The sequence below is a fragment of the Protopterus annectens genome, chromosome 10.part0 (genome assembly GCF_019279795.1).
Source record: "Protopterus annectens isolate FY-2018-M chromosome 10.part0, PAN1.0, whole genome shotgun sequence".
Taxonomy (NCBI): domain Eukaryota; kingdom Metazoa; phylum Chordata; order Ceratodontiformes; family Protopteridae; genus Protopterus; species Protopterus annectens.
This window is the reverse complement of record NC_056744.1, coordinates 1,767,556,532-1,767,583,267: the sequence shown is the minus strand read 5'-3', so window position 1 is coordinate 1,767,583,267 and position 26,736 is coordinate 1,767,556,532. Positions and strand designations below refer to the sequence as shown.

The 26,736-nt window shown below is 37.4% G+C and overlaps 1 protein-coding gene across 1 annotated transcript in view; it reads right to left on the bottom strand.

Annotated features, from left to right (window-relative positions):
* The window catches only part of LOC122814481 (myb-like protein X), a 79,944-nt gene that overhangs the window by 12,289 nt on the left and 40,919 nt on the right, over positions 1 to 26,736 (bottom strand). The window contains exons 2-4 of the mRNA XM_044087058.1: positions 10,384 to 10,473; positions 5,875 to 5,964; positions 1,368 to 1,457 (exon numbers count right to left, since the gene is read on the bottom strand). Of these exons, the coding sequence (XP_043942993.1) occupies positions 1,368 to 1,457; positions 5,875 to 5,964; positions 10,384 to 10,473 (270 nt within the window). The remainder of the gene's footprint in view (positions 1 to 1,367; positions 1,458 to 5,874; positions 5,965 to 10,383; positions 10,474 to 26,736) is intronic.

Genomic DNA, 26,736 nt, shown 5'->3' with positions numbered 1-26,736 from the left:
TTGTAAACAAACTCATGGATGTAGCCATAAACCTCTATGTTATGTAATGGGGACCCCTCTGGCTCTCAGTTCGGATACAGGACGTTAGGGGATAAACTGGTTAAAGAGGATGGTCACTTGTGGAGTCACTCAGATCTCTGTATTTTGTCCACTCCATCTGGTATCCATTTTACATCTCCAACATAATACCCTTTTCTTCCAATCTGTTCCAATGTATGGGGTGTGTAGAAAACCCTTTACGTAAATTTCCAAGAAAACAATCTCCATCTGAGCAAAAAGGTAGTCAACTTAGATGATTCCAATATAATTTTTTATCATCAACAGAAGTATTATTATTTATTAAGGAGAAATAATTCTAATAGTTACCTAAATTACATTCCGTTCCACCCTTGATTACTCTATAGAACTTTGAAAGTACATTCACTGAATGAGCTCTGTTGAGTAAGTATGACCAAAACATGTATTAATTTGAGAACAGATGATTCTGTGCTTAGTGGAAATGAATTAATTTTATCAATCATAAATTGTCTATATGATTGTAGTGGTAACCTTGAATCTTTATTTAAATCATATATAATTGTTAGATATTCTAATGAAGTTAGTTCATCCCAGCAAAGAACTGAGACCAATAGATGAGATTCTAATCTTTAAGCAAAATCGTATTAGAAGAGATTGAGGTAGGAATAATATTTTTTGTGTAAGCAATAGGAAATCGGATAAATATCCACGTTTTATAATTTATATTTCTTAAGATAAACTTTTGAAATTGCTTCTAGATGAGTGGCATGTCATACGGAATGTTTTTTGGAAGTTTATTCATAATAAAATGATTTTTAAAACCCAAATAAATGGATTGTTTAAAACTAACAGTTTATCAGAATTAGATAATGCTAACATGTTAAACAAAAGAACTCAAAATGTTTTCCATTTAGCTGAAAATTGTTCATTGATTAAAAAAGAAAACGTTTTCATCACAGAAGAAATAGAATATATTTTTATATCAGGGAAACTTATTCCTCCTAAGGACCAGCCCCTCATATGATGTATAAAAGCTACTCTTGCTTTTTTTGGAAACCACAAAAACGTCTGAACCATTGAGTTGAATTCTTTTATTAATGTTTTTGGATGTGTTAATGACGTGGATTGTATAATATAAAGTATTTTAGGTAAAATGATCATTTCAATAATCATGAGTCTCTTCCATTGTAAACAGAAGTTTTTTCCATTTAACTATAAGATTTCTAATAAAAGATAAGCAATTGTTATAATTAAATTTATTATATCATTCATATTGTTAGCTAAAATAATCTTTAGATAAGTTGTAAATTCTGAGTAATAACGCAGATGGAATTTTAAAACAGACATACCTGCTCTAGCTGAGTCCTTCATTTCTAAACAGGGGTCACCCTGTGCATTTTGTTCCTTCTCTTTCTGGATCATCTCTTCCGTGTTTGTGTCTACAGAAATAAACCAACCATATCAAATTCAGCACTCATTGGAGTGGATTAGTATATTGTATATACCCTGCATTCAAATTTGTTTGTTGCAGGATGAGTAAGAGTTGACTTAAGCCAGGAAAATCAACAACTAGACTTGAACTCAGGAGCTTTAATTAATTCAAATATTTATACCAGTATTACATGGCAGGGGTCCTGAATGTAAACATAAATCACATTATGAAACCTATCACTGGATCCTGGGTTTGAGAACATCAGCCTGTATAGTACTCAATTATAAGCATATCAAAGTTCTTAGGCCCATGAAAAACAAGTACGTGTATGGTCTGGGTGTTGCTTGATTAAGAGAAGCATATCAGAGAAAGGTGTGTGTATGGAAAATAGTCTGACAAAATAACATCATGCATTACATGATCCTAATCCTCTGGCCTCTCCTAAAGGAATTTCTGTGAATAATTTATTGTACAAAAGAAAAAGAGAAAATTTGTCTGTATATCCCAGTGCCAGTTAGGTGTAGTATATATCTCACAGGGCTAACCCCATAATATTTAGGAACTTTTCTAAGGCAGACTTCCTACTACTTAGTGATAACATGCCAAAAAGTCAAGCCCTGAACTCTATGCTTTACTCATATGGTATGCACGGCCCAACCATTCAAGAACAAACACCAATGGCCAGCAAATGTGATACTCAAACACTGGACTCCAAAAAAAGGAAAAATTGAAGTATTTTATTGATGAAACACATAACTTCTTGTTCAAACTGGTTTCGGCTAAACAACCTTCTTCAGTGAAAAAGTCAATGTTGCATACAGGCAAGTAATGAATATTTATACACTACCCCAACCAATGGGACACATGGTATGTTCCCACTCAAAATAATTCACACATTTAAAATTACACTATATTGTAAACGGGATAAGAGAAATTCGGATAACAACAGGTTGATACTATGTAGTGACAAGGCATACCAATATTCTTTAAACCAAAAATATAATTAAACCAAAAAATATATACATTTGATATGATGCATATACCATATGTAAATTAATTGAAGTATACATCTAGTAGGTCTATACATAAATAAACAAAGTTAGTCTAAGTAATTAAGCTCCAGTATAATTAACAATAATATATAAAAATATAATGTGTAAACATAATAGATATATATATTGCTGTTTGAAGTATAAGTACATAGATAATTGTCTAGGTAAGACTATATACATAAAAATTTTTACAATATAAAGATGTGTCTACACTCATATACATTGAACCTGCTGGTCAGATAATTCCTGGACTACCAATAATAATCTTTAAATATTTATACCAATCAAAAATATGGTATATGTGAAATAGTATAAATGATATCATGTGGTATACACAAAATACATTTCCAAAAATATATGAAAAGTCAGGAAGCTTGTTCACATTGCACAACATCCTTAAAAAATATCCTGCATATGTTTATAGCAGTTCACAGATGACCATTAAGACCAGGGGAAAATAGTGCCCCAAGGTTAATGATTCAATACTTTTCTTTATGATTGAGGATGCTGTGCCAACCTTGTAAGTTACTTCTGTCTCCAGTAATTCAATCTATGATCATGAACATGAATTTGGCATTATGATGCTTGAGGGTATGTCTATAGAGGGCATTGCTCTTTTTTGTTTTTGATGTCCCTCTTGTGCTCATTCATACGGGTTCTCAATGAACGAGAACTTTGATCAACATAAAAGGCAGAACACTGGCAGGTGGCCAAATAGATAACCCAACTACTGCTACAGTTTCCAAAAACTTTGGAATCATAAACTCTACTTGTATTTGCACTAGTAAATTGTTTAAGTTTACTAACTTGTTGACAGGATCCACAATGTCCCCATGGAAAGGTACCCAAAAGTTGGTCTCCAGCCATGGTCATTTGTTTGTAAATGGCTCCCCCACTTTCCTTGTTCTTATAGTGAAAGAACAGAGCACCCAATGTTCTGCCACGTCTATATAAAAACTGACATTTTGGTCCTAAGAATTCTCTTAGTTGATCATTGGCCAAAAGTATGTTCCAAAAGTCAAGCCCTCCCAAGGAATACAGCTGCCCATACAGAAGTGTTCATAGAAAAACTGTACAATCATTTCAATAAATGCATAGAGACAGCTGTACCTAGCACAATTAAGCTTGGAGTTCACTCAAAAAACAAGCCACCCTGATGTAATCTAATAATAAGCAGCTTATACAACAAATGGAAAAAAGTGACATCCAAGATTAGGAGGCTATGCCCAGCATGATAAAGACACTGTCATCAATCTAAACAACTAAGAGGTCAAATGAAATCTACTAAAGCCAAATTTGAGATAATGACAGTTTCACAGGCAAAGGGCAACCACAAGGCTTTCTTTAGCTATGTCTGAAACATTAAAAGGAACACACAGCAATGTGAGAACTGATTATAAAAGGAACTGCTTACATGGAAAGCCATAAGATATAGTAAAACTGCTGGCAGTCAAATTCAGCTTTGGTTTTAACCCCCTTCCTTGTTTGCCCCCTAGCAAATACCATCAAACATCTTCCTCCCATCTATTACTAGGGAGCAGAAGTTTCATGCCCCCTCTAAAGCCAAAAATACTGCAACAATAGGCCCAGATAATATCATAGGAATGCATCCTAAAAAGCCTGAAACACAACCTATCAGGACTACTGGAGACATTGTTTAACCACAGCCTCCCAAAAGACTTTGTACTAAGCTAATGGAGAACTGCATGTCATCCATTTACACAAGGTGGACATAAGCACACCATAGGAGTTAAAATCCCAAAATTCTGAGTAGTCTCATACAAAAAACAGTGGAAAGAATAATCATAGAAATGGTAAATAAGGACATAGTTAATTTTCAAACACTGGATCCAACACAGTATTGTTTCATCAAGAGAAGATCAGCCTACTCAGCATGTTGAGCATCTCTGAGAGGGTCATCAGAAGAATGGGTGAGGGCAAAATGTTCCATACTGCCTACCGTCACCTGGCTAAGTCATTTGATATAAATACCCCACTCAAATATTGTAAACAAACTCATGGATGTAGCCATAAACCTCTATGTTATGTAATGGGGACCCCTCTGGCTCTCAGTTCGGATACAGGACGTTAAGGGATAAACTGGTTAAAGAGGATGGTCACTTGTGGAGTCACTCAGATCTCTGTATTTTGTCCACTCCATCTGGTATCCATTTTACATCTCCAACATAATACCCTTTTCTTCCAATCTGTTTCAATGTATGGGGTGTGTAGAAAACCCTTTACGTAAATTTCCAAGAAAACAATCTCCATCTGAGCAAAAAGGTAGTCAACTTAGATGATTCCAATATAATTTTTTATCATCAACAGAAGTATTATTATTTATTAAGGAGAAATAATTCTAATAGTTACCTAAATTACATTCCGTTCCACCCTTGATTACTCTATAGAACTTTGAAAGTACATTCACTGAATGAGCTCTGTTGAGTAAGTATGACCAAAACATGTATTAATTTGAGAACAGATGATTCTGTGCTTAGTGGAAATGAATTAATTTTATCAATCATAAATTGTCTATATGATTGTAGTGGTAACCTTGAATCTTTATTTAAATCATATATAATTGTTAGATATTCTAATGAAGTTAGTTCATCCCAGCAAAGAACTGAGACCAATAGATGAGATTCTAATCTTTAAGCAAAATCGTATTAGAAGAGATTGAGGTAGGAATAATATTTTTTGTGTAAGCAATAGGAAATCGGATAAATATCCACGTTTTATAATTTATATTTCTTAAGATAAACTTTTGAAATTGCTTCTATATGAGTGGCATGTCATAAGGAATGTTTTTTGGAAGTTTATTCATAATAAAATGATTTTTAAAACCCAAATAAATGGATTGTTTAAAACTAACAGTTTATCAGAATTAGATAATGCTAACATGTTAAACAAAAGAACTCGAAATGTTTTCCATTTAGCTGAAAATTGTTCATTGATTAAAAAAGAAAACGTTTTCATCACAGAAGAAATAGAATATATTTCTATATCAGGGAAACTTATTCCTCCTAAGGACCAGCCCCTCATATGATGTATAAAAGCTACTCTTGCTTTTTTTGGAAACCACAAAAACGTCTGAACCATTGAGTTGAATTCTTTTATTAATGTTTTTGGATGTGTTAATGACGTGGATTGTATAATATAAAGTATTTTAGGTAAAATGATCATTTCAATAATCATGAGTTGTCTTCCATTGTAAACAGAAGTTTTTTCCATTTAACTATAAGATTTCTAATAAAAGATAAGCAATTGTTATAATTAAATTTATTATATCATTCATATTGTTAGCTAAAATAATCTTTAGATAAGTTGTAAATTCTGAGTAATAACGCAGATGGGATTTTAAAACAGACTTACCTGCTCTAGCTGAGTCCTTCATTTCTAAACAGGGGTCACCCTGTGCATTTTGCTCCTTCTCTTTCTGGATCATCTCTTCCGTGTTTGTGTCTACAGAAATAAACCAACCATATCAAATTCAGCACTCATTGGAGTGGATTAGTATATTGTATATACCCTGCATTCAAATTTGTTTGTTGCAGGATGAGTAAGAGTTGACTTAAGCCAGGAAAATCAACAACTGGACTTGAACTCAGGAGATTTAATTAATTCAAATATTTATACCAGTATTACATGGCAGGGGTCCTGAATGTAAACATAAATCACATTATGAAACCTATCACTGGATCCTGGGTTTGAGAACATCAGCCTGTATAGTACTCAATTATAAGCATATCAAAGTTCTTAGGCCCATGAAAAACAAGTACGTGTATGGTCTGGGTGTTGCTTGATTAAGAGAAGCATATCAGAGAAAGGTGTGTGTATGGAAAATAGTCTGACAAAATAACATCATGCATTACATGATCCTAATCCTCTGGCCTCTCCTAAAGGAATTTCTGTGAATAATTTATTGTACAAAAGAAAAAGAGAAAATTTGTCTGTATATCCCAGTGCCAGTTAGGTGTAGTATATATCTCACAGGGCTAACCCCATAATATTTAGGAACTTTTCTAAGGCAGACTTCCTACTACTTAGTGATAACATGCCAAAAAGTCAAGCCCTGAATTCTATGCTTTACTCATATGGTATACACGGCCCAACCATTCAAGAACAAACACCAATGGCCAGCAAATGTGATACTCAAACACTGGACTCCAAAAAAAGGAAAAATTGAAGTATTTTATTGATGAAACACATAACTTCTTGTTCAAACTGGTTTCGGCTAAACAACCTTCTTCAGTGAAAAAGTCAATGTTGCATACAGGCAAGTAATGAATATTTATACACTACCCCAACCAATGGGACACATGGTATGTTCCCACTCAAAATAATTCACACATTTAAAATTACACTATATTGTAAACGGGATAAGAGAAATTCGGATAACAACAGGTTGATACTATGTAGTGACAAGGCATACCAATATTCTTTAAACCAAAAATATAATTAAACCAAAAAATATATACATTTGATATGATGCATATACCATATGTTAATTAATTGAAGTATACATCTAGTAGGTCTATACATAAATAAACAAAGTTAGTCTAAGTAATTAAGCTCCAGTATAATTAACAATAATATATAAAAATATAATGTGTAAACATAATAGATATATATATTGCTGCTTGAAGTATAAGTATATAGATAATTGTCTAGGTAAGACTATATACATAAAAATTTTTACAATATAAAGATGTGTCTACACTCATATCCATTGAACCTGCTGGTCAGATAATTCCTGGACTACCAATAATAATCTTTAAATATTTATACCAATCAAAAATATGGTATATGTGAAATAGTATAAATGATATCATGTGGTATACACAAAATACATTTCCAAAAATATATGAAAAGTCAGGAAGCTTGTTCACATTGCACAACATCCTTAAAAAATATCCTGCATATGTTTATAGCAGTTCACAGATGACCATTAAGACCAGGGAAAATAGTGCCCCAAGGTTAATGATTCAATACTTTTCTTTATGATTGAGGATGCTGTGCCAACCTTGTAAGTTACTTCTGTCTCCAGTAATTCAATCTATGATCATGAACATGAATTTGGCATTATGATGCTTGAGGGTATGTCTATAGAGGGCATTGCTCTCTTTTTGTTTTTGATGTCCCTCTTGTGCTCATTCATACGGGTTCTCAATGAACGAGAACTTTGATCAACATAAAAGGCAGAACACTGGCAGGTGGCCAAATAGATAACCCAACTACTGCTACAGTTTCCAAAAACTTTGGAATCATAAACTCTACTTGTATTTGCACTAGTAAATTGTTTAAGTTTACTAACTTGTTGACAGGATCCACAATGTCCCCATGGAAAGGTACCCAAAAGTTGGTCTCCAGCCATGGTCATTTGTTTGTAAATGGCTCCCCCACTTTCCTTGTTCTTATAGTCAAAGAACAGAGCACCCAATGTTTTGCCACGTCTATATAAAAACTGACATTTTGGTCCTAAGAATTCTCTTAGTTCATCATTGGCCAAAAGTATGTTCCAAAAGTCAAGCCCTCCCAAATAATACAGCTGCCCATACAGAAGTGTTCATAGAAAAACTGTACAATCATTTCAATAAATGCATAGAGACAGCTGTACCTAGCACAATTAAGCTTGGAGTTCACTCAAAAAACAAGCCACCCTGATGTAATCTAATAATAAGCAGCTTATACAACAAATGGAAAAAAGTGACATCCAAGATTAGGAGAGGCTATGCCCAGCATGATAAAGACACTGTCATCAATCTAAACAACTAAGAGGTCAAATGAAATCTACTAAAGCCAAATTTGAGATAATGACAGTTTCACAGGCAAAGGGCAACCACAAGGCTTTCTTTAGCTATGTCTGAAACATTAAAAGGAACACACAGCAATGTGAGAACTGATTATAAAAGGAACTGCTTACATGGAAAGCCATAAGATATAGTAAAACTGCTGGCAGTCAAATTCAGCTTTGGTTTTAACCCCCTTCCTTGTTTGCCCCCTAGCAAATACCATCAAACATCTTCCTTCCATCTATTACTAGGGAGCAGAAGTTTCATGCCCCCTCTAAAGCCAAAAATACTGCAACAATAGGCCCAGATAATGTCATAGGAATGCATCCTAAAAAGCCTGAAACACAACCTATCAGGACTACTGGAGACATTGTTTAACCACAGCCTCCCGAAAGACTTTGTACTAAGCTAATGGAGAACTGCATGTCATCCATTTACACAAGGTGGACATAAGCACACCATAGGAGTTAAAATCCCAAAATTCTGAGTAGTCTCATACAAAAAACACTGGAAAGAATAATCATAGAAATGGTAAATAAGGACATAGTTAATTTTCAAACACTGGATCCAACACAGTATTGTTTCATCAAGAGAAGATCAGCCTACTCAGCATGTTGAGCATCTCTGAGAGGGTCATCAGAAGAATGGGTGAGGGCAAAATGTTCCATACTGCCTACCGTCACCTGGCTAAGTCATTTGATATAAATACCCCACTCAAATATTGTAAACAAACTCATGGATGTAGCCATAAACCTCTATGTTATGTAATGGGGACCCCTCTGGCTCTCAGTTCGGATACAGGACGTTAGGGGATAAACTGGTTAAAGAGGATGGTCACTTGTGGAGTCACTCAGATCTTTGTATTTTGTCCACTCCATCTGGTATCCATTTTACATCTCCAACATAATACCCCTTTCTTCCAATCTGTTCCAATGTATGGGGTGTGTAGAAAACCCTTTACGTAAATTTCCAAGAAAACAATCTCCATCTGAGCAAAAAGGTAGTCAACTTAGATGATTCCAATATAATTTTTTATCATCAACAGAAGTATTATTATTTATTAAGGAGAAATAATTCTAATAGTTACCTAAATTACATTCCGTTCCACCCTTGATTACTCTATAGAACTTTGAAAGTACATTCACTGAATGAGCTCTGTTGAGTAAGTATGACCAAAACATGTATTAATTTGAGAACAGATGATTCTGTGCTTAGTGGAAATGAATTAATTTTATCAATCATAAATTGTCTATATGATTGTAGTGGTAACCTTGAATATTTATTTAAATCATATATAATTGTTAGATATTCTAATGAAGTTAGTTCATCCCAGCAAAGAACTGAGACCAATAGATGAGATTCTAATCTTTAAGCAAAATCGTATTAGAAGAGATTGAGGTAGGAATAATATTTTTTGTGTAAGCAATAGGAAATCGGATAAATATCCACGTTTTATAATTTATATTTCTTAAGATAAACTTTTGAAATTGCTTCTATATGAGTGGCATGTCATAAGGAATGTTTTTTGGAAGTTTATTCATAATAAAATGATTTTTAAAACCCAAATAAATGGATTGTTTAAAACTAACAGCTTATCAGAATTAGATAATGCTAACATGTTAAACAAAAGAACTCAAAATGTTTTCCATTTAGCTGAAAATTGTTCATTGATTAAAAAAGAAAATGTTTTCATCACAGAAGAAATAGAATATATTTCTATATCAGGGAAACTTATTCCTCCTAAGGACCAGCCCCTCATATGATGTATAAAAGCTACTCTTGCTTTTTTTGGAAACCACAAAAACGTCTGAACCATTGAGTTGAATTCTTTTATTAATGTTTTTGGATGTGTTAATGACGTGGATTGTATAATATAAAGTATTTTAGGTAAAATGATCATTTCAATAATCATGAGTCTCTTCCATTGTAAACAGAAGTTTTTTTCCATTTAACTATAAGATTTCTAATAAAAGATAAGCAATTGTTATAATTAAATTTATTATATCATTCATATTGTTAGCTAAAATAATCTTTAGATAAGTTGTAAATTCTGAGTAATAACGCAGATGGGATTTTAAAACAGACTTACCTGCTCTAGCTGAGTCCTTCATTTCTAAACAGGGGTCACCCTGTGCATTTTGCTCCTTCTCTTTCTGGATCATCTCTTCCGTGTTTGTGTCTACAGAAATAAACCAACCATATCAAATTCAGCACTCATTGGAGTGGATTAGTATATTGTATATACCCTGCATTCAAATTTGTTTGTTGCAGGATGAGTAAGAGTTGACTTAAGCCAGGAAAATCAACAACTGGACTTGAACTCAGGAGCTTTAATTAATTCAAATATTTATACCAGTATTACATGGCAGGGGTCCTGAATGTAAACATAAATCACATTATGAAACCTATCACTGGATCCTGGGTTTGAGAACATCAGCCTGTATAGTACTCAATTATAAGCATATCAAATTTCTTAGGCCCATGAAAAACAAGTACGTGTATGGTCTGGGTGTTGCTTGATTAAGAGAAGCATATCAGAGAAAGGTGTGTGTATGGAAAATAGTCTGACAAAATAACATCATGCATTACATGATCCTAATCCTCTGGCCTCTCCTAAAGGAATTTCTGTGAATAATTTATTGTACAAAAGAAAAAGAGAAAATTTGTCTGTATATCCCAGTGCCAGTTAGGTGTAGTATATATCTCACAGGGCTAACCCCATAATATTTAGGAACTTTTCTAAGGCAGACTTCCTACTACTTAGTGATAACATGCCAAAAAGTCAAGCCCTGAACTCTATGCTTTACTCATATGGTATGCACGGCCCAACCATTCAAGAACAAACACCAATGGCCAGCAAATGTGATACTCAAACACTGGACTCCAAAAAAAGGAAAAATTGAAGTATTTTATTGATGAAACACATAACTTCTTGTTCAAACCGGTTTCAAAAACAACCTTCTTCAGTGAAAAAGTCAATGTTGCATACAGGCAGGTAATGAATATTTATACTCTACCCCAACCAATGGGACACATGGTATGTTCCCACTCAAAATAATTCACACATTTAAAATTACACTATATTGTAAACAGGATAAGAGAAATTCGGATAACAACAGGTTGATACTATGTAGTGACAAGGCATACCAATATTCTTTAAACCAAAAATATAATTAAACCAAAAAATATATACATTTGATATGATGCATATACCATATGTTAATTAATTGAAGTATACATCTAGTTGGTCTATACATAAATAAACAAAGTTAGTCTAAGTAATTAAGCTCCAGTATAATTAACAATAATATATAAAAATATAATGTGTAAACATAATAGATATATATATTGCTGTTTGAAGTATAAGTACATAGATAATTGTCTAGGTAAGACTATATACATAAAAATTTTTGCAATATAAAGATGTGTCTACACTCATATCCATTGAACCTGCTGGTCAGATAATTCCTGGACTACCAATAATAATCTTTAAATATTTATACCAAGCAAAAATATGGTATATGTGAAATAGTATAAATGACATCATGTGGTATACACAAAATACATTTCCAAAAATATACGTAAAGTCAGGAAGCTTGTTCACATTGCACAACATCCTTAAAAAATATCCTGCATATGTTTATAGCAGTTCACAGATGACCATTAAGACCAGGGGAAAATAGTGCCCCAAGGTTAATGATTCAATACTTTTCTTTATGATTGAGGATGCTGTGCCAACCTTGTAAGTTACTTCTGTCTCCAGTAATTCAATCTATGATCATGAACATGAATTTGGCATTATGATGCTTGAGGGTATGTCTATAGAGGGCATTGCTCTCTTTTTTGTTTTGATGTCCCTCTTGTGCTCATTCATGGGTTCTCAATGAACGAGAACTTTGATCAACATAAAAGGCAGAACACTGGCAGGTGGCCAAATAGATAACCCAACTACTGCTACAGTTTCCAAAAACTTTGGAATCATAAACTCTACTTGTATTTGCACTAGTAAATTGTTTAAGTTTACTAACTTGTTGACAGGATCCACAATGTCCCCATGGAAAGGTACCCAAAAGTTGGTCTCCAGCCATGGTCATTTGTTTGTAAATGGCTCCCCCACTTTCCTTGTTCTTATAGTGAAAGAACAGAGCACCCAATGTTTTGCCACGTCTATATAAAAACTGACATTTTGGTCCTAAGAATTCTCTTAGTTGATCATTGGCCAAAAGTATGTTCCAAAAGTCAAGCCCTCCCAAGGAATACAGCTGCCCATACAGAAGTGTTCATAGAAAAACTGTACAATCATTTCAATAAATGCATAGAGACAGCTGTGCCCAGTACAAATAAGCTTGGAGTTCACTCAAAAAAAAAAAACTACCCTAGTGGAATCTAATCATAAGCAGCTTATACAACAAAAGGAAAAAAGTAACATCCAAGATTAGGAGAGACTATGCCCAGCATGATAAAAACACGGTCATCAATCTAAACAACTAAGAGGTCAAATGAAATCTACTAAAACCAAATTTGAGATAACAATAGTTTCCCAGGCAAAGGGCAACCACAAGGCTTTCTTTAGCTATGTCTGAAACATTAAAAGGAACACACAGCAATATGAAGAACTGATTATAAAGGGAACTGCTTACATGGAGTGCCATAAGATATAGCAAAATTCCTGGCCGGCCAATTCAGCTTTGGTTTTACCCCCCTTCCCTGTTTGCCCCCCAGCAAATACCATCAAACATCTTCCTCCCATTTATCACTTGGGAGCAGGTGTTGCATGCACCTTCTAAAGCCAAAAATACTGCACCAATAAGCCCAGATAATATCATAGGAATGCATCCTAAAATGCCTGAAACATGACTTATCAGGACCACTGGAGACATTATTTAACCACAGAATCCAGAAAGACTTTGTACTAAGCTAATGGAGAACTGCATGTCATCCCTTTACACAAGGTGGATATAAGCACACCATAGGAGTTAAAATCCAAAAATTCTGAGTAGTCTCATACAAAAAAACAGTGGAAAGAATAATCGTAGAAATGGTAAATAAGGACAAAGATAATCTTCAAACACTGGATCCAACACAGTTTGGTTTCATCAAGAGAAGATCAGCCTACTCAAAATGTTTTGTCTCTGAGAGGGTCATCAGGACAATGGGTGAGGGCAAAATGTTCCACACTGCCTACCTTCACCTGGCTAAGTCATTTGATATAATACCTCACTTGAATATTGCAAACAAACTCATGGATGTAGCCATAAACCTCTATGTTATGTTCATAGGTTCATAGGTTCATACTAGGCTATCTGCCCTAGGGCATTTATAAGCCTAGCCAGAGTGTGTGTGGCTTTCACCACCCCTTAGGATGAGAATACTATACCCATTAGTTTGCTGTGCCTCTGTCCAGCAGTGACACAAAGATGATTCCCGGGGTAAACCTACGATCTCCCATCCACTCGTCAAGATTTCTCTTGAACAGAGTCAGTGAGGGGCTCTGCCTCACATGGACTGGGATTCTGTTCCATAGTGTAGGGAGTCTCTGGGTGATGAATCTGTCCCTCCAGCACGTCCTATTTATATCCGTGTTGAGGTTTAAGTCTCTTGCTCTCGTGGCTCTGGTGGATTTGGATTTTTTGAGGTGGAGCATGTCCATTAATTCCGGGTTGGACATGGCCTTGTCTGTCAGGCACAGATCACCTCTGAGCAGATGGTATGAGACTGAATAGAGCTGGAGTTTCTTCAGTCGGGCATCGTATGACATATGTTTGAGCCCCTTTATCCTTTTGGTGAGGAACTTTTGGAGTCTTTCCAACTGCTGCAGGTGTCGGGTAAGGTACATTCCGAATGGGGCGTTGTACTCAATCATTGGTCTGATAAGTGAAGAGTACAGGGGTACAATGACCTCTCCTGATCTGGATGTGAATCCTTCATGATCAGGTGGGCAATGTAGAAGGTCTTCCTAACCACTTTGGCAATGTGAGTGTCAAAAGAGAGGTTACTGTCAACTTGGGTCCCCAGGTCCCTGATAACTTCTTCCATGTTTAATGGATTACCACCTATGTGGTAATTAGGGGTTGCCTTGTTTTTCCCAAAGGGTATGACTATACATTTTTTGGCATTTAGCTTAAGGCCATGGCTCTGGCACCAGTTATCCATTTCTATGAGACCTCTCTGGAGGATGTCTGTGTCTGATGGAGTGTCAATTATGGTGCCCAGTTTGTAGTCATCTGCAAATTTTGTCAGCCACAATCCCCCTATGTTTGCCTGCACTTCAGAAAAATAAATGCCGAACAAGAGGGGGCCCAGGACTGAGCCCTGTGGGACACTCGTGACCCGCTTAGAGTCTGACATGGCACCAGCAACTCTAACCCTGTGTGTTCTGTCCTTGAGCCAGTTTGCAACCCATCTTGTGACATATGGGTTTACATCTAAGCTGGTGAGCTTTTCTATGATGCCCGAGTGGGGTATTGTGTCGAACGGTTTTGCTAGGTCAAGGTAGGCTGTGTGAACTGCCTTACCCTCATCAATGGCCTTAGTGACTGTTTCGAAAAAGTCGACCAAGTTCAAGAGGCAGGATCTGCCCTTGACAAAGCCAAATTGGGTAGGATCCAGAGTCTGTAGGTCCCCAATGTCTTTATGAGTTCCATTATGATCCTTTCCATAGCTTTGCAGGCAAGGCTCGTCAAGCTTATGGGGCGGTAATTTCCAAGGTCCGTAGAAGCACCGCTTTTGTGGAGTGGGACCACAGTTGCCGTACGCCATTCTTTGGGTACGTATCCTGTAGTAAGGCTAAGATTAAACAGCAGCCTTATGTGTGGGTTAATTCCTCATTGAGTTTGTGTAGCACACAGCCGGGGACACCGTCCGGTCCCATTGATGCTGTGTTTTTTGCTTTAGAGAGAGCAGCTCTCACCTGGGCATCTGAGATGTTTGGGAGGCTAGACTCTGCTGGGATAGATATTTCTCCTTTTGGGGGGGAGGGGGGGGAGAAATTTGCACTGAACCTGTCTGCCAGTATGTTGGCAATGTCTGTGGGTTCAGTGATTTTTTTTATCATTTTGGACTAATTCTGAGCATATCTGGGAGTTTCCACCAGGTTTCTAACATAGCTAAAGAAGGCCTTATGATTGTCTTTTGTGTCATTAGCGATTTTTCTCTCAAAGTTGGCCTTGGATGATTTTATGAGTGATCGTAGTTTTTTGCTAGCATTGATCAGAGATGCCTTCCCTTTTAGGGATTTTGCTCTGTCATGTAGTAGCTTTCTCCTCTTGTTGTAGAGTTTGTTTATGGCTGGGGTCCACCAGACCGGGTGCCTGCCTTTGGTGGAAAGGGTCTTGATTTTATTAGGGATTGCTTGATCCATACATTCCTGGAGGTGCTCGTAGAAGGCATTTGTAAGGGTTTCAGCAGCGTGGGTTGTGGTTTCCACTGGCTCGGGGGGGCCTTGAAGGATACCACTCCAGTCTTAAGAAGTGTGAAGTTTGCTTTTGAGAAGTTCTTCACTGTGGTCTTTTTGCTGGGGTGGGGGCGGGATGTGGATCTCCAATGAGATTAATTTATGGTCTGATCTCACCAATGAGGGATATACTTCCGTGTGGAGCATTTTGTCCCCATGTTTGTGATGATCAGGTCTAGTATATTTTCTCCTCTTGTGGGAATGGTCACTAGTTGTTCCATAGCATTTGAGTTTATGAACTCCAGGAACCTTTGGGCTAGGGTGTTGGGGCTTGAGTAATGTTCCCAGTCTATGTTTGGGTAGTTGAAGTCACCCAATATGATGTTGTTTGGAGAGACATTCATACTCTCCAGTGTCTTCAGGAAGGCTGTGTGGGTTTCCTGAGTTTGAGAAGGTGGTCTGTAGCATGCTACAAACTGTAGGGCAGTTTTACCTATGGTTAATTGCACCTGGATGGTCTCCTATGCTTCATGCATTGCCACTAACCTGGAGGTGTGGGTATCCTTTATGAATATGGATACTCCCCCTCCTTTTGTGGTTCGGTCCAGATTTTGAGGCCGGAACGCATGATATGAGGTAAAACCTGATAGTGCTGGGGTGCTCTCAGGAGCCTTGAACCAGGTTTCAGTCACAGCACAGACATCGATGTTCTCCATACTGAGGAGGGCTTGAGGGCGCATCTTGAGGTTTAGACTTCTGGCATTGAGCAGTATTACCCTTAGTTTTTCTCCATTTTTGTTTTCTAGGGCGGTAGGTTTATCATTTGAGCCTTGCCTAAAAAAGGCACTATGGGGTGGCAGAGCCTTTGCCAATATCCGGAAGCCCAGGGTGACAGGTGCAAGCCGTCCCTTAAGCAGCGTGGCTTGTCAAGCATGTCATCTCAGGCAGACAGACATTGATCCCCTTAGAATGACACCAGTAATTAAGCCAATTATTAAAGCTGATCATTTTGTCTCTGTATTGTGGCATCATTCTTGGTGAGGGTAGGATACTGCTCAGGGTCAGGGTCATACCGCCTGGGCTACATAATCTGAGAGCTCCTCTATGTCTCTTTTCATGTAGTCCAGGGAGGTGCGTCTCAGGTCGCTCACACGGCATGGACAATGACTGAGTCATACTTGTACTTGCTGTGGAGTGACCTGAGTGCTTGTGTTATGTGGCGGATTCTAGCGCCTGACAGGCGGCTTACTGTGATCTTTTCCTTGTTCAGTCTGGTGAGTGGGACGTCAGTGTGTCTGACTATGGAGTCACCTATAACAAGTGTGTCTGGCATTGTGTTTGGCCTTAAGGGCTATGACTGTTTAGCACACTGACTTTGAGAACTATGTGTTGCATGTCTTATGTCTTGAGATGGCAGTTGCTTGGGTGTCTGCTTTGGAGGCCTCTGTAGTTTTGGTAGATTTTTGATCAGTGCCTCCGAGTATGTCTTTGTGTGTTTATGTGTTTGTTTTGCAGTTGTGATAGTTCTATGTGAAACTGGGTTTGTGGTGTGGGTTGTTTCCTTCTCCTCCTGTCTGGTCTTGCCAGTCCTGAGTTGAGAGAGCTCAGCCTCCAGTTTGGCTATATAGTTGCATCTCTCACATGTATTTGTGTTTTGTGGGAGAAGGAGTGGGTTGTCTGTGTACATGAGGCAATTGTAACACTGCCTCAAGATGCCCAGATTCACCAGCTGAACAGGAGAGGACGCTAGCAACTGACCCTTCGACATGCTAGAAAAAGTGAAAAAGTTTTCTGTGTAACTGAGTCAGAAGGGACCTATAGGGAAATGGGTACTCAAGGGGATTCTAGGCTAATGTAGTACTTTGTTTTGTATATAAGTACTTTACCTATATAAAAATGCTTTAGAAGCATGTGCTGAGCTTTTGAGATAGAGAATAGACTGTTTAGATTGCAAGTAGAGAAGTTCTAAGGGAAAAATTGAAGAGCAGACTTTACGGAGCCAGAAATAGTTTAACCTTGTTTAACCGGCGCTGCCCGATGGTGCTCTATGGGCAACTCCGCGCTAAATCACGCAAAAGTGCGCTAAAGCGGGCTTTATAGCAGGGGGTTGAAAAGAGCTAGGAATTGACTCAAAATGGCCAATAGACTACAAGCTTCTGGCTGGAACCACTGCTCTAGGGACAAATAGGCTGCTCAGTGCTCCCCACTCCCACTGGTGAACAAAGAAGCTTCCCTTTATCCAAATAAGGATATGGAATAGCACAGGAACCAAGCCAAAGCCCAGAGATCAGCAAACTCTGAAGACTGGACTATTCTAGTTCAGTAAGGCGGGAAAACAAGATTATTTATTTATTTATTTATTTATTTTTTTTTTTTTGCAGAAAGCAGAGGAAAAACAGACAGCAAATGCTATAAATGCTTTTAAATGGCTAGCGCACTTGAGTGTGTTAGCCTACAGGTAAAATTAAGCAACAAATAACTTTTTTAAAAGTGCAAAACAGTTAATCAACACAAAAACAGTTTAAATAGAATGCAGAGCTGTATAAACAGGCGAAAATGCAGTCGCTAAGCAGTAAATAATCAAAAAGCCAGAAAAAAATACTTAAATCAGGAAAAAGTCACTCTTTTGCTCTCTGCTGCTTGTAGAACTCTGCAGGACACCACGAGGAGCTGTGCTGAGTTGAATACAAGCGAAAAAGTGCGAGCCCTCTGGCTCTCAGTTAGGATACAGGAAGTTAGGGGATAAACTGGTTAAGGAGGATGGTCACTTGTGGAGTACCTCAGATCTCTGTATTTTGTCCACTCCATCTGGTATCCATTTTAAATCTCTAACATAATACCCTTTTCTTCCAATCTGTTCCAATTTATGGGGTGTGTAGAAAACCCTTTACGTAAATTTCCAAGAAAACAATCTCCATCTGAGCGAAGAGGTAGTCAACTTAGATGATTCCAATATTATTTTCTTATCATCATCAGAAGGATTATTATTTATTATGGAGAAATAACTCTAATAGTTGCCTAAATCACATTCAGTTTCACCTTTGATTACTCTATAGAATTTTGAAAGTTTACATTCACTGGATGAGCTCTGTTGAGTAAGCATGACCAAAAAATGTATTAATTTGAGAACAGATGATCCTGTGCTTAGTGAAAATGAATTAATTTTATCAATCATAAATTGTCTATATGATTGTAGTCGTAACCTTTAATCTTTATTTAAATCATATCTAATTGTTATATATTGTAATGAAGTTAGTTCATCCCAGCGAAGATCTGAGACCAATTAATGAGATTCTTATCTTTAAGCAAAATCGTGTTAGAAGAAATTGAGGTATGAATAATATTTATTTTTTGTGTAAGCAATAGGAAACAAGATAAATATCCATGTTTTATAATTTATATTTCTAAAGATAAAATTTTGAAATTCCTTCAATAGGGATGACATGTCATAAGGAAAGTTTTTTTGGAAGTTTATTCAGAATAAAATGATTTTTAAAACCCAAATAAATGGATTGTTTAAAACTAACAGTTTATCAGAATTAGATAATGCTAACATGTTAAAACAAAGAACTTGAAATATTTTCCATTTAGCTGAAAATTGTGATATTCATCCTGAGGACCAGTCCCTCATATGATGTATAAAAGCTACTCTTGGTTTTCTGGAAACCACAAAAACTTCTGAACCATTGAGTTGAATTATTTTATTAATGTTTTGGGATGTGTTAATGACGTGGATTGTATAAAATAAAGTATTTTAGGTAAAATGAACATTTCAATAATCATGAGTCTCTCTTCCATTGAAAACATAAGTTTTTTCCATTTAAGTGTAAGATTTCTAATAGAAGATAAGCAATTGTTATAATTAAATTTATTATATCATTCATATTTTTAGCTAATTTAATCCCTAGTTAAGTTGTAATTTCTGAGTAATAATGCAGAAGGGATTTTAAAACAGACTTAGCTGCTCTAGCTGAGTCCTTCAATTCTGAACAGAGGTCACTCTGTGCATTTTGGTCCTTCTCTTTCTGGATCATCTCTTCCGTATTTGTGTCTACTGAAACAAACCAACCATATCAAATTCAGCACACATTGGGAGACAATTAATATATTACATATACTCCACAAATAACAAATTCACCACCATAACAGGAACAGGCAAGCCAAAACTGAGGGTAATGCTCCTCAATGCTAGAAGTCTAAATTTCAAAATGCACTCACTCGAGGCACTCCTTAAAATGGAGAACATCGCTATCTGTGCAGTGACTGAGACCTGGTTCAAGGCTCCAGAGAGCACCCCTGCACTACCAGGCTATAACTCATGCCACACTTTTCGGCCATGTAACCTAGACCGAAACACCAAAGGTGTAGGTGTGTCCATATTAATTAAGAATATCCACACCTCCAGGCTAGTTGCTCAGCATAATGCATCCGAGGTTATGCAAGTGCAACTAACTATGGGCAATACTGCAATCCAAATTGTAGCTTGCTACAGATCCCCCACCATGCCCCAGGATTCCCACTCCTCTTTTCTTGATGTACTGGAAAATATTAGGGTTCAACCAAACACCCTAATAATGGGCGACTTCAACTACCCCACCATTAACTGGGAAAACTACTCATGTACCAACTCCTTAGTGCAACGCTTTCTGGAATTCATAAACTCCAATGCCTTAGATCAACTTATCCACACCCCCACCAGGGGCAACAATATCCTAGACCAAGTCATTACCAACATGAGTGACCGATGTTCCACACCTGAAGTCAACTCCTCGTTGGCCCAATCTGACCATAAGCTAATCATCCTTAATATCCATATCCCACCCCCACCCTCCATTAAGGAAACCACAGTAAAAAAATTTCTCCATAGCCAACTTCATGCTTCTTAAGACAGAAGTGGTGAACTTCATGACACCCATGCAGATGGGCAATACAATTACAACTGCTGAACCCTACATAAATGCACTCTGTAAGCACTTACATCAGTGCATGGATCATGCTAGCCCAAACAGAACCAAGATGCTAGCCTCCAAAAAAAGGAAGCCAATCTGGTGGTCCCCTGCCATAAACAAACTGTACAACAGAAGGAAGAAACTGTTGCAAAAGAGAGTAAAATCCCATGAGTGGAGGAGCTCCCTGGTCAGCCTCAGTAAGAAGCTGAGATCTCTTATAAGATCCTTCAACGCTAGCTATGAAAATAAAATCACCACTAATTCTAAGGACAGCCACAAAACATTCTATAGCTATGTCAAGAATCTCAATGGCAACACCCAGATCTGATCTGCTCTGAGTTACAGCACAAAGGAATGAAAATTACAGGACCAACTGATATTGCCAACATCCTGGCAGATAGGTTCAGTGCTAACTTTACCCCCCTCACCCCCTAAAGGACCCATATCTATACAGGAAGAATGCAGAGTCCCTGTAATCACAACTACAGAGGTGAAAGCTGCACTCTCTAAATCCAGAAACACAGCATCCATGGGGCCGGACAACATCCCAGGTTGCATTTTACATGAACTTCAGAACGAACTGGCTCCCTACTTAAGCACCATGTTCAATAATAGCCTTGCATCAGGCTTTGTACCCACTGAATGGCGCACAGTAACAGTTATCCCACTCCACAAAGGGGGAGCCACCAGTGATCCCGGGAACTATCAACCTATTAGCCTGACAAGCCTGGTCTGCAAGGCCATGGAACGTATCATCATGGAACTCATAAACAAAGACATTGATAACCTCCAAACTCTGGATCCCACCCAGTTCGGGTTTGTGAAAGTCAGATCATGCCTCCTGAACCTGATCAACTTCTTTGAGGCAGTCACCAAAGCCGTAGATGAGGGTAAGGTGGTTCACACAGCCTATCTTGACCTCGCCAAGGCTTTCAACACCATCCCCCTTTCTGGAATTATAGCTAAACTCATTAAACTAGGCATAAATCCCTACGTCACAAGATGGGTTGCCAACTGGCTCACTGACAGAACCCACATTGTAAAAGTTGCAGACTCCAAATCTGACCTCAATCCAGTGACAAGTGGAGTACCACAGGGTTCCGTCTTGGGAAGTCTCCTGTTTGGTATCTACTTCTCTGAAGTACAGCTTAACACAGAAGGCCTCTGGCTAATGAAGTTCGCAGATGACTGCAAACTAGTAGCCATAGTCAAGTCCCCAAATGATGTGGACATCCTACAGAAGGGCCTCACGGAGACAGATGCCTGGTGTCAGAGCCATGGCTTCAAGCTCAATTCCAAAAAGTGCAGTGTCATCCCATTTGGTAAAAACTCTGTACCTATGAACAACCACATAGGCAGCAATCTACTTAACACCGAATATGTGATAAGAGACCTTGGGACCAAGGTGGACTGTAGTCTCTCCTTTGATAGTCACATCGCCACAGTAGTTAGGAAGTCCTTCTACGTGGCACACCTCATCATAAAAGGGTTCTCATCCAGGAAAAAAGAGGTCATTGTTCCCCTCTACTCGACACTCATTAGACCCATTATAGAGTACAATGCCCCTTTTAGAATGTACCTCACAAGACATCTGCAGCAGCTGGAAAGGCCACAGAAGTACCTCACAAAGAGGATTACTGGACTCAATCAAATGCCCTACACTGACCACATCAAAAAAATCCAGCTTTACTCCGTAGCATATCACCTACTCCAAGGTGATCTTTGCCTAACATATAAAGCTATGTCAAACCCAGAGCTGTTGGACATGCTACACCTAAAGAAATCCCAATCCCTCCGAGCTACATGTTTAGGGACCTAAACCTTGTCACCACAATAAACAGGACATGCTGGAGGGATAGATTCCTATCCAAGAGACTTCCCATACTCTGGAACAGGCTACCCATCTATGTCAAGCAAAGTTCTTCATTAGTACTCTTCAAGAAAAATCTTGATGAGTGGATGGAAAATAGGAAATACACCTCGGGGATCACTTCTGTGTCTCTGCTCAACAGTGGCACAGGAAAATAACTTTCTTGGGTGGAGTAAGCCAGGGAACCTTGCTGGCTTGGCTTACGTAGGCCCTTGGGCCGATAGCCTAGTACCTACCTATGGACCTATGAATATTAAATTTTGTTTTTTGTAGGATGGGTAATAGATGACTTAGGCCAGGAAAAACAACAACTGGACTTGATCTCGGGAACTTTATTTCATTCAAATATTTATACCAGTATTACATGGCAGGGGAAGTCATTAGGTCCTGAAGGTAAACATAAATCACCTTATGAAACATATCACTGGATCCTAGGTTTGAGAACATCTACCTGTATAGTACTCCATTATAAGCATATCACAGTTCTTAGGCCCATGAAAAACAAATAGGTGTATGGTCTGGGTGTTGCTTGATTAAGAGAAGCATATCAGAGAAAAGTGTGTGTATGGAAAATAGTCTGACAAAAAAACATCATGCATTACATGAGCCTAATCATCTGCCCTCTCCTAAAGGAGTCTCTGTGAATAAACTATTGTACAAAAGCAAAAGAGAAAATTTGTCTGTGTATCCCAGTGCCAAACAGGTGTAGTATATATCTCACAGGGCTAACCCCATAATATTTAGGAACTTTTCTAAGGCAGACTTCCTACTCCTAAGTGATAACATGGCAACATTGCAGGCCCTCCCAAGGAATACAGTTGCCTATACAGAACTGTTCATAGAAACACTGTACAATCATTTCAATAAATGCATAGAGACAGCTGTGCCCAGCACAAATAAGCTTGGAGTTCACTCAAAAAACAAACCACCCTGGTGGAATTTAATCATAAGCAGCTTAAAAAACAAAAGGAAAAAAGTAACATCCAAGATTAGGAGAGGCTATGCCCAGCATGATAAAAACACTGTCATTGGTCCAAACAACTAAGAGGTCAAATGAAATCTACTAAAGCCAAATTTGAGATAACCATAGTTTCCCAGGCAAAGGGTAACCACAAGGCTTTCTTTAGCTATGTCGGACACATTAAAAGAACACACAGCAATATGAAGAACTGATTATAAAGGGAATTGCTTACATGGAGAGCCATTAGATATAGCAAAACTGGTGGTCAGAAAATTCAGCTTTGGTTTGAACCCCCCTTCCCTGTTTGCCCCCCAGCAAATTCCATCAAACATCTTCCTCCAATCTACCACTATGGTGCACCAATAGGCCCAGATAATATCACAGGAATGCATCCTAAAAAGCCTGAAACATTACCTATCAGGATCACTGGAGACTTTGTTTAACCACAGCCTCCAGAAAGACTTTGTACTAAGCTAATGGAGAAGTGTATGTCATCCCTTTACACAAGGTGGACATAAACACACCATAGGAGTTAAAATCCCAAAATTCTGAGTAGTCTCATACAAAAACAGTGGAATGAATAATCATAGACATGATAAATAAGGACATAGATAATCTTCAAACACTGGATCCAACACAGTTTGGTTTCATCAAGAGAAGATCAGCCTACTTACCATGTTGAGCATCTCTGAGAGGATCATCAAGACAATGAGTGAGGGCAAAATGTTCCATACTGCCTACTTTCACCTGGCTAAGTCATTTGATATAATACCCCACTCAAACATTGTAAACAAACTCATGGATGTAGCCATAAACCACTATGTTATGTAATGGGGAGCCCTCTGGCTCTCAGTTAGGATACAGGAAATTAGGGGATAAACTGGTTAAAGAGGATGGTCACTTGTGGAGTCCCTCAAATCTCTGTATTTTGTCCACTCCATCTGGTGTCTGTTTTACATCTCCAACATAATACCCTTTTCTTCCAATCTGTTCCAATTTATGGGGTGTGTAGAAAACCCTTTACGTAATTTCCAAGAAAAGAATCTCCATCTGAGCGAAGAGGTAGTCATCTTAGATGATTCCGGTATTATTTTCTTATTATCATCAGAATAAGGATTATTATTTATTAAAGAGGAATAATTCTAAAAGTTCCCTAAATTACATTCAGATTCAAGTTTGATTACTCTATAGAATTTTGAAAGCTTACATTCACTGAATGAGCTCTGTTGAGTAAGCATGACCAAAACATTTACTAATTTCAGAACTGATGAGCCTGTGCTTAGTGGAAACAAATTAATTTTATTAATCATAAATTGCCTATATGATTGTAGTCATAACCTTGAATCTTTACTTAAATCATATCTAATTGTTAGATATTCTAATGAAGTTAGTTCATCCCAGCGAAGAACTGAGACCAATAGATGAGATTCTTATCTTTAAGCAAAATCGTGTTAGAAAAGATTGAGGTAGGAATAATATTTTTTGTGTAAGCAATAAGAAAGAAGATAAATATCCACGTTTTATAATTTATATTTCTAAAGATACAATTTTGAAATTCCTTCAATAGGAGTGACGTCATAAGGAAAGTTTTTTGAAATTTTATTCATAATAAAATGATTTTTAAAACCCAAATAAATGGATTCTTTAAAAAACTAACAGTTTATCAGAATTAGATAATGCTAACATGTTAAAACAAAGAACTTGAAATATTTTCCATTTAGCTGAAAATTGTCATTGATTAATAAAGAAAAGGTTTTCATCACAGTAGAGATAGAATATATTTCTATATCAGGGAAACCTATTCCTCCTAAGAACCGGTCCCTCATATGATGTATAAAAGCTAGTCTTGATTTTTGGAAACCACAAAAACTTCTGAACCATTGAGTTGAATTCTTTTATTAATGGTTTTGGACGTGTTAATGATGTGGATTGTATAATATAAAGTATTTTAGGTAAAATGAGCATTTCACTAATCATGAGTCTCTCTTCCATTGTAAACAAAAGTTTTTTTTTCCCATTTAACTATAAGATTTCTAATAGAAGATAAGCAATTGTTATAATTAAATTTATTATATCATTCATATTGCTAGCTAATATAATCCCTAGCTTAGTTGTAATTTCTGAGTAGTAAATAACGCAGGTGGGATTTTAAAACAGACTTATCTGCTCTAGCTGAGTCCTTCATTTCTGAACAGAGGTCACCCCGTGCATTTTGTTCCTTCTCCTTCTGGATCATCTCTTCCACATTTGTCTCTACTGAAACGAACCAACCACATCAAATTCAGCACTCATTGGGAGACAATTAATATATTACATATACTCCACATTAAATTTTGTTTTTTGCAGGATGGGTAAGAGTTCACTTAGGCCAGGATATACAAGTGGATTTGAACTCAGGAACTTTATTTAATTCAAATATTTATACCAGTATTACATGGCAGGGGAAGACATTAGGTCCTGATGTAAACATAAATCACATTATGAAAGATATCACTGGATTGTAGGTGTGAGAACATCAACCTGTATAGTGCTCAATTATAAGCATATCACAGTTCTTAGGCCCATGAAAAACAAGTACGTGTATTGTTTGGTTGTTGCTTGATTAAGAGAAGCATATCAGAGAAAAGTGTGTGCATGGAAAATAGTCTGACAATATAAAATCATGCATTACATGATCCTAATGCTCTGGCCTCTCCTAAAGGAGTCACTATGAATAAGCTATTGTACAAAAGCAAAACAGAAAATGTGTCTGTGTATCCTGTGCCAATTAAAGGACTGCGGTAGTGGTGCTGCGGTAGTGTTGTCGACTCACAGCCAGACGTTGTCCTGTTCGATCCCCAGCTAGAGCATCTTCTCTGTGGAGAAGGGCGTACCTTCGTTGAAGATTGTTCATCAGGGCTGGCAACTCGGCACGTAAAAATCTACTGCCAATCATTAGCGGACCGGAGTTCCGCTGTGGCGACCCTAATCGGGAAAAGCCGAAAGACGCAACAACATCCCAGTGCAAATTAAGTGTAGTATATATCCCACAGGGCTAACCCCATAATATTTAGGAAGTTTTCTAAGGCAGACTTACTACTACTAAGTGATAACATGTCACATTTCAAGCCCTCCCATGGAATACAGCTGCCTATACAGAAGTGTCCATAGAAACGCTGTACAATCATTTCAATAAATGCATAGAGACAGCTGTGCCCAGTACAAATAAGCTTGGAGTTCACTCAAAAAACAAACTACCCTGGTGGAATCTAATCATAAGCAGCTTATAC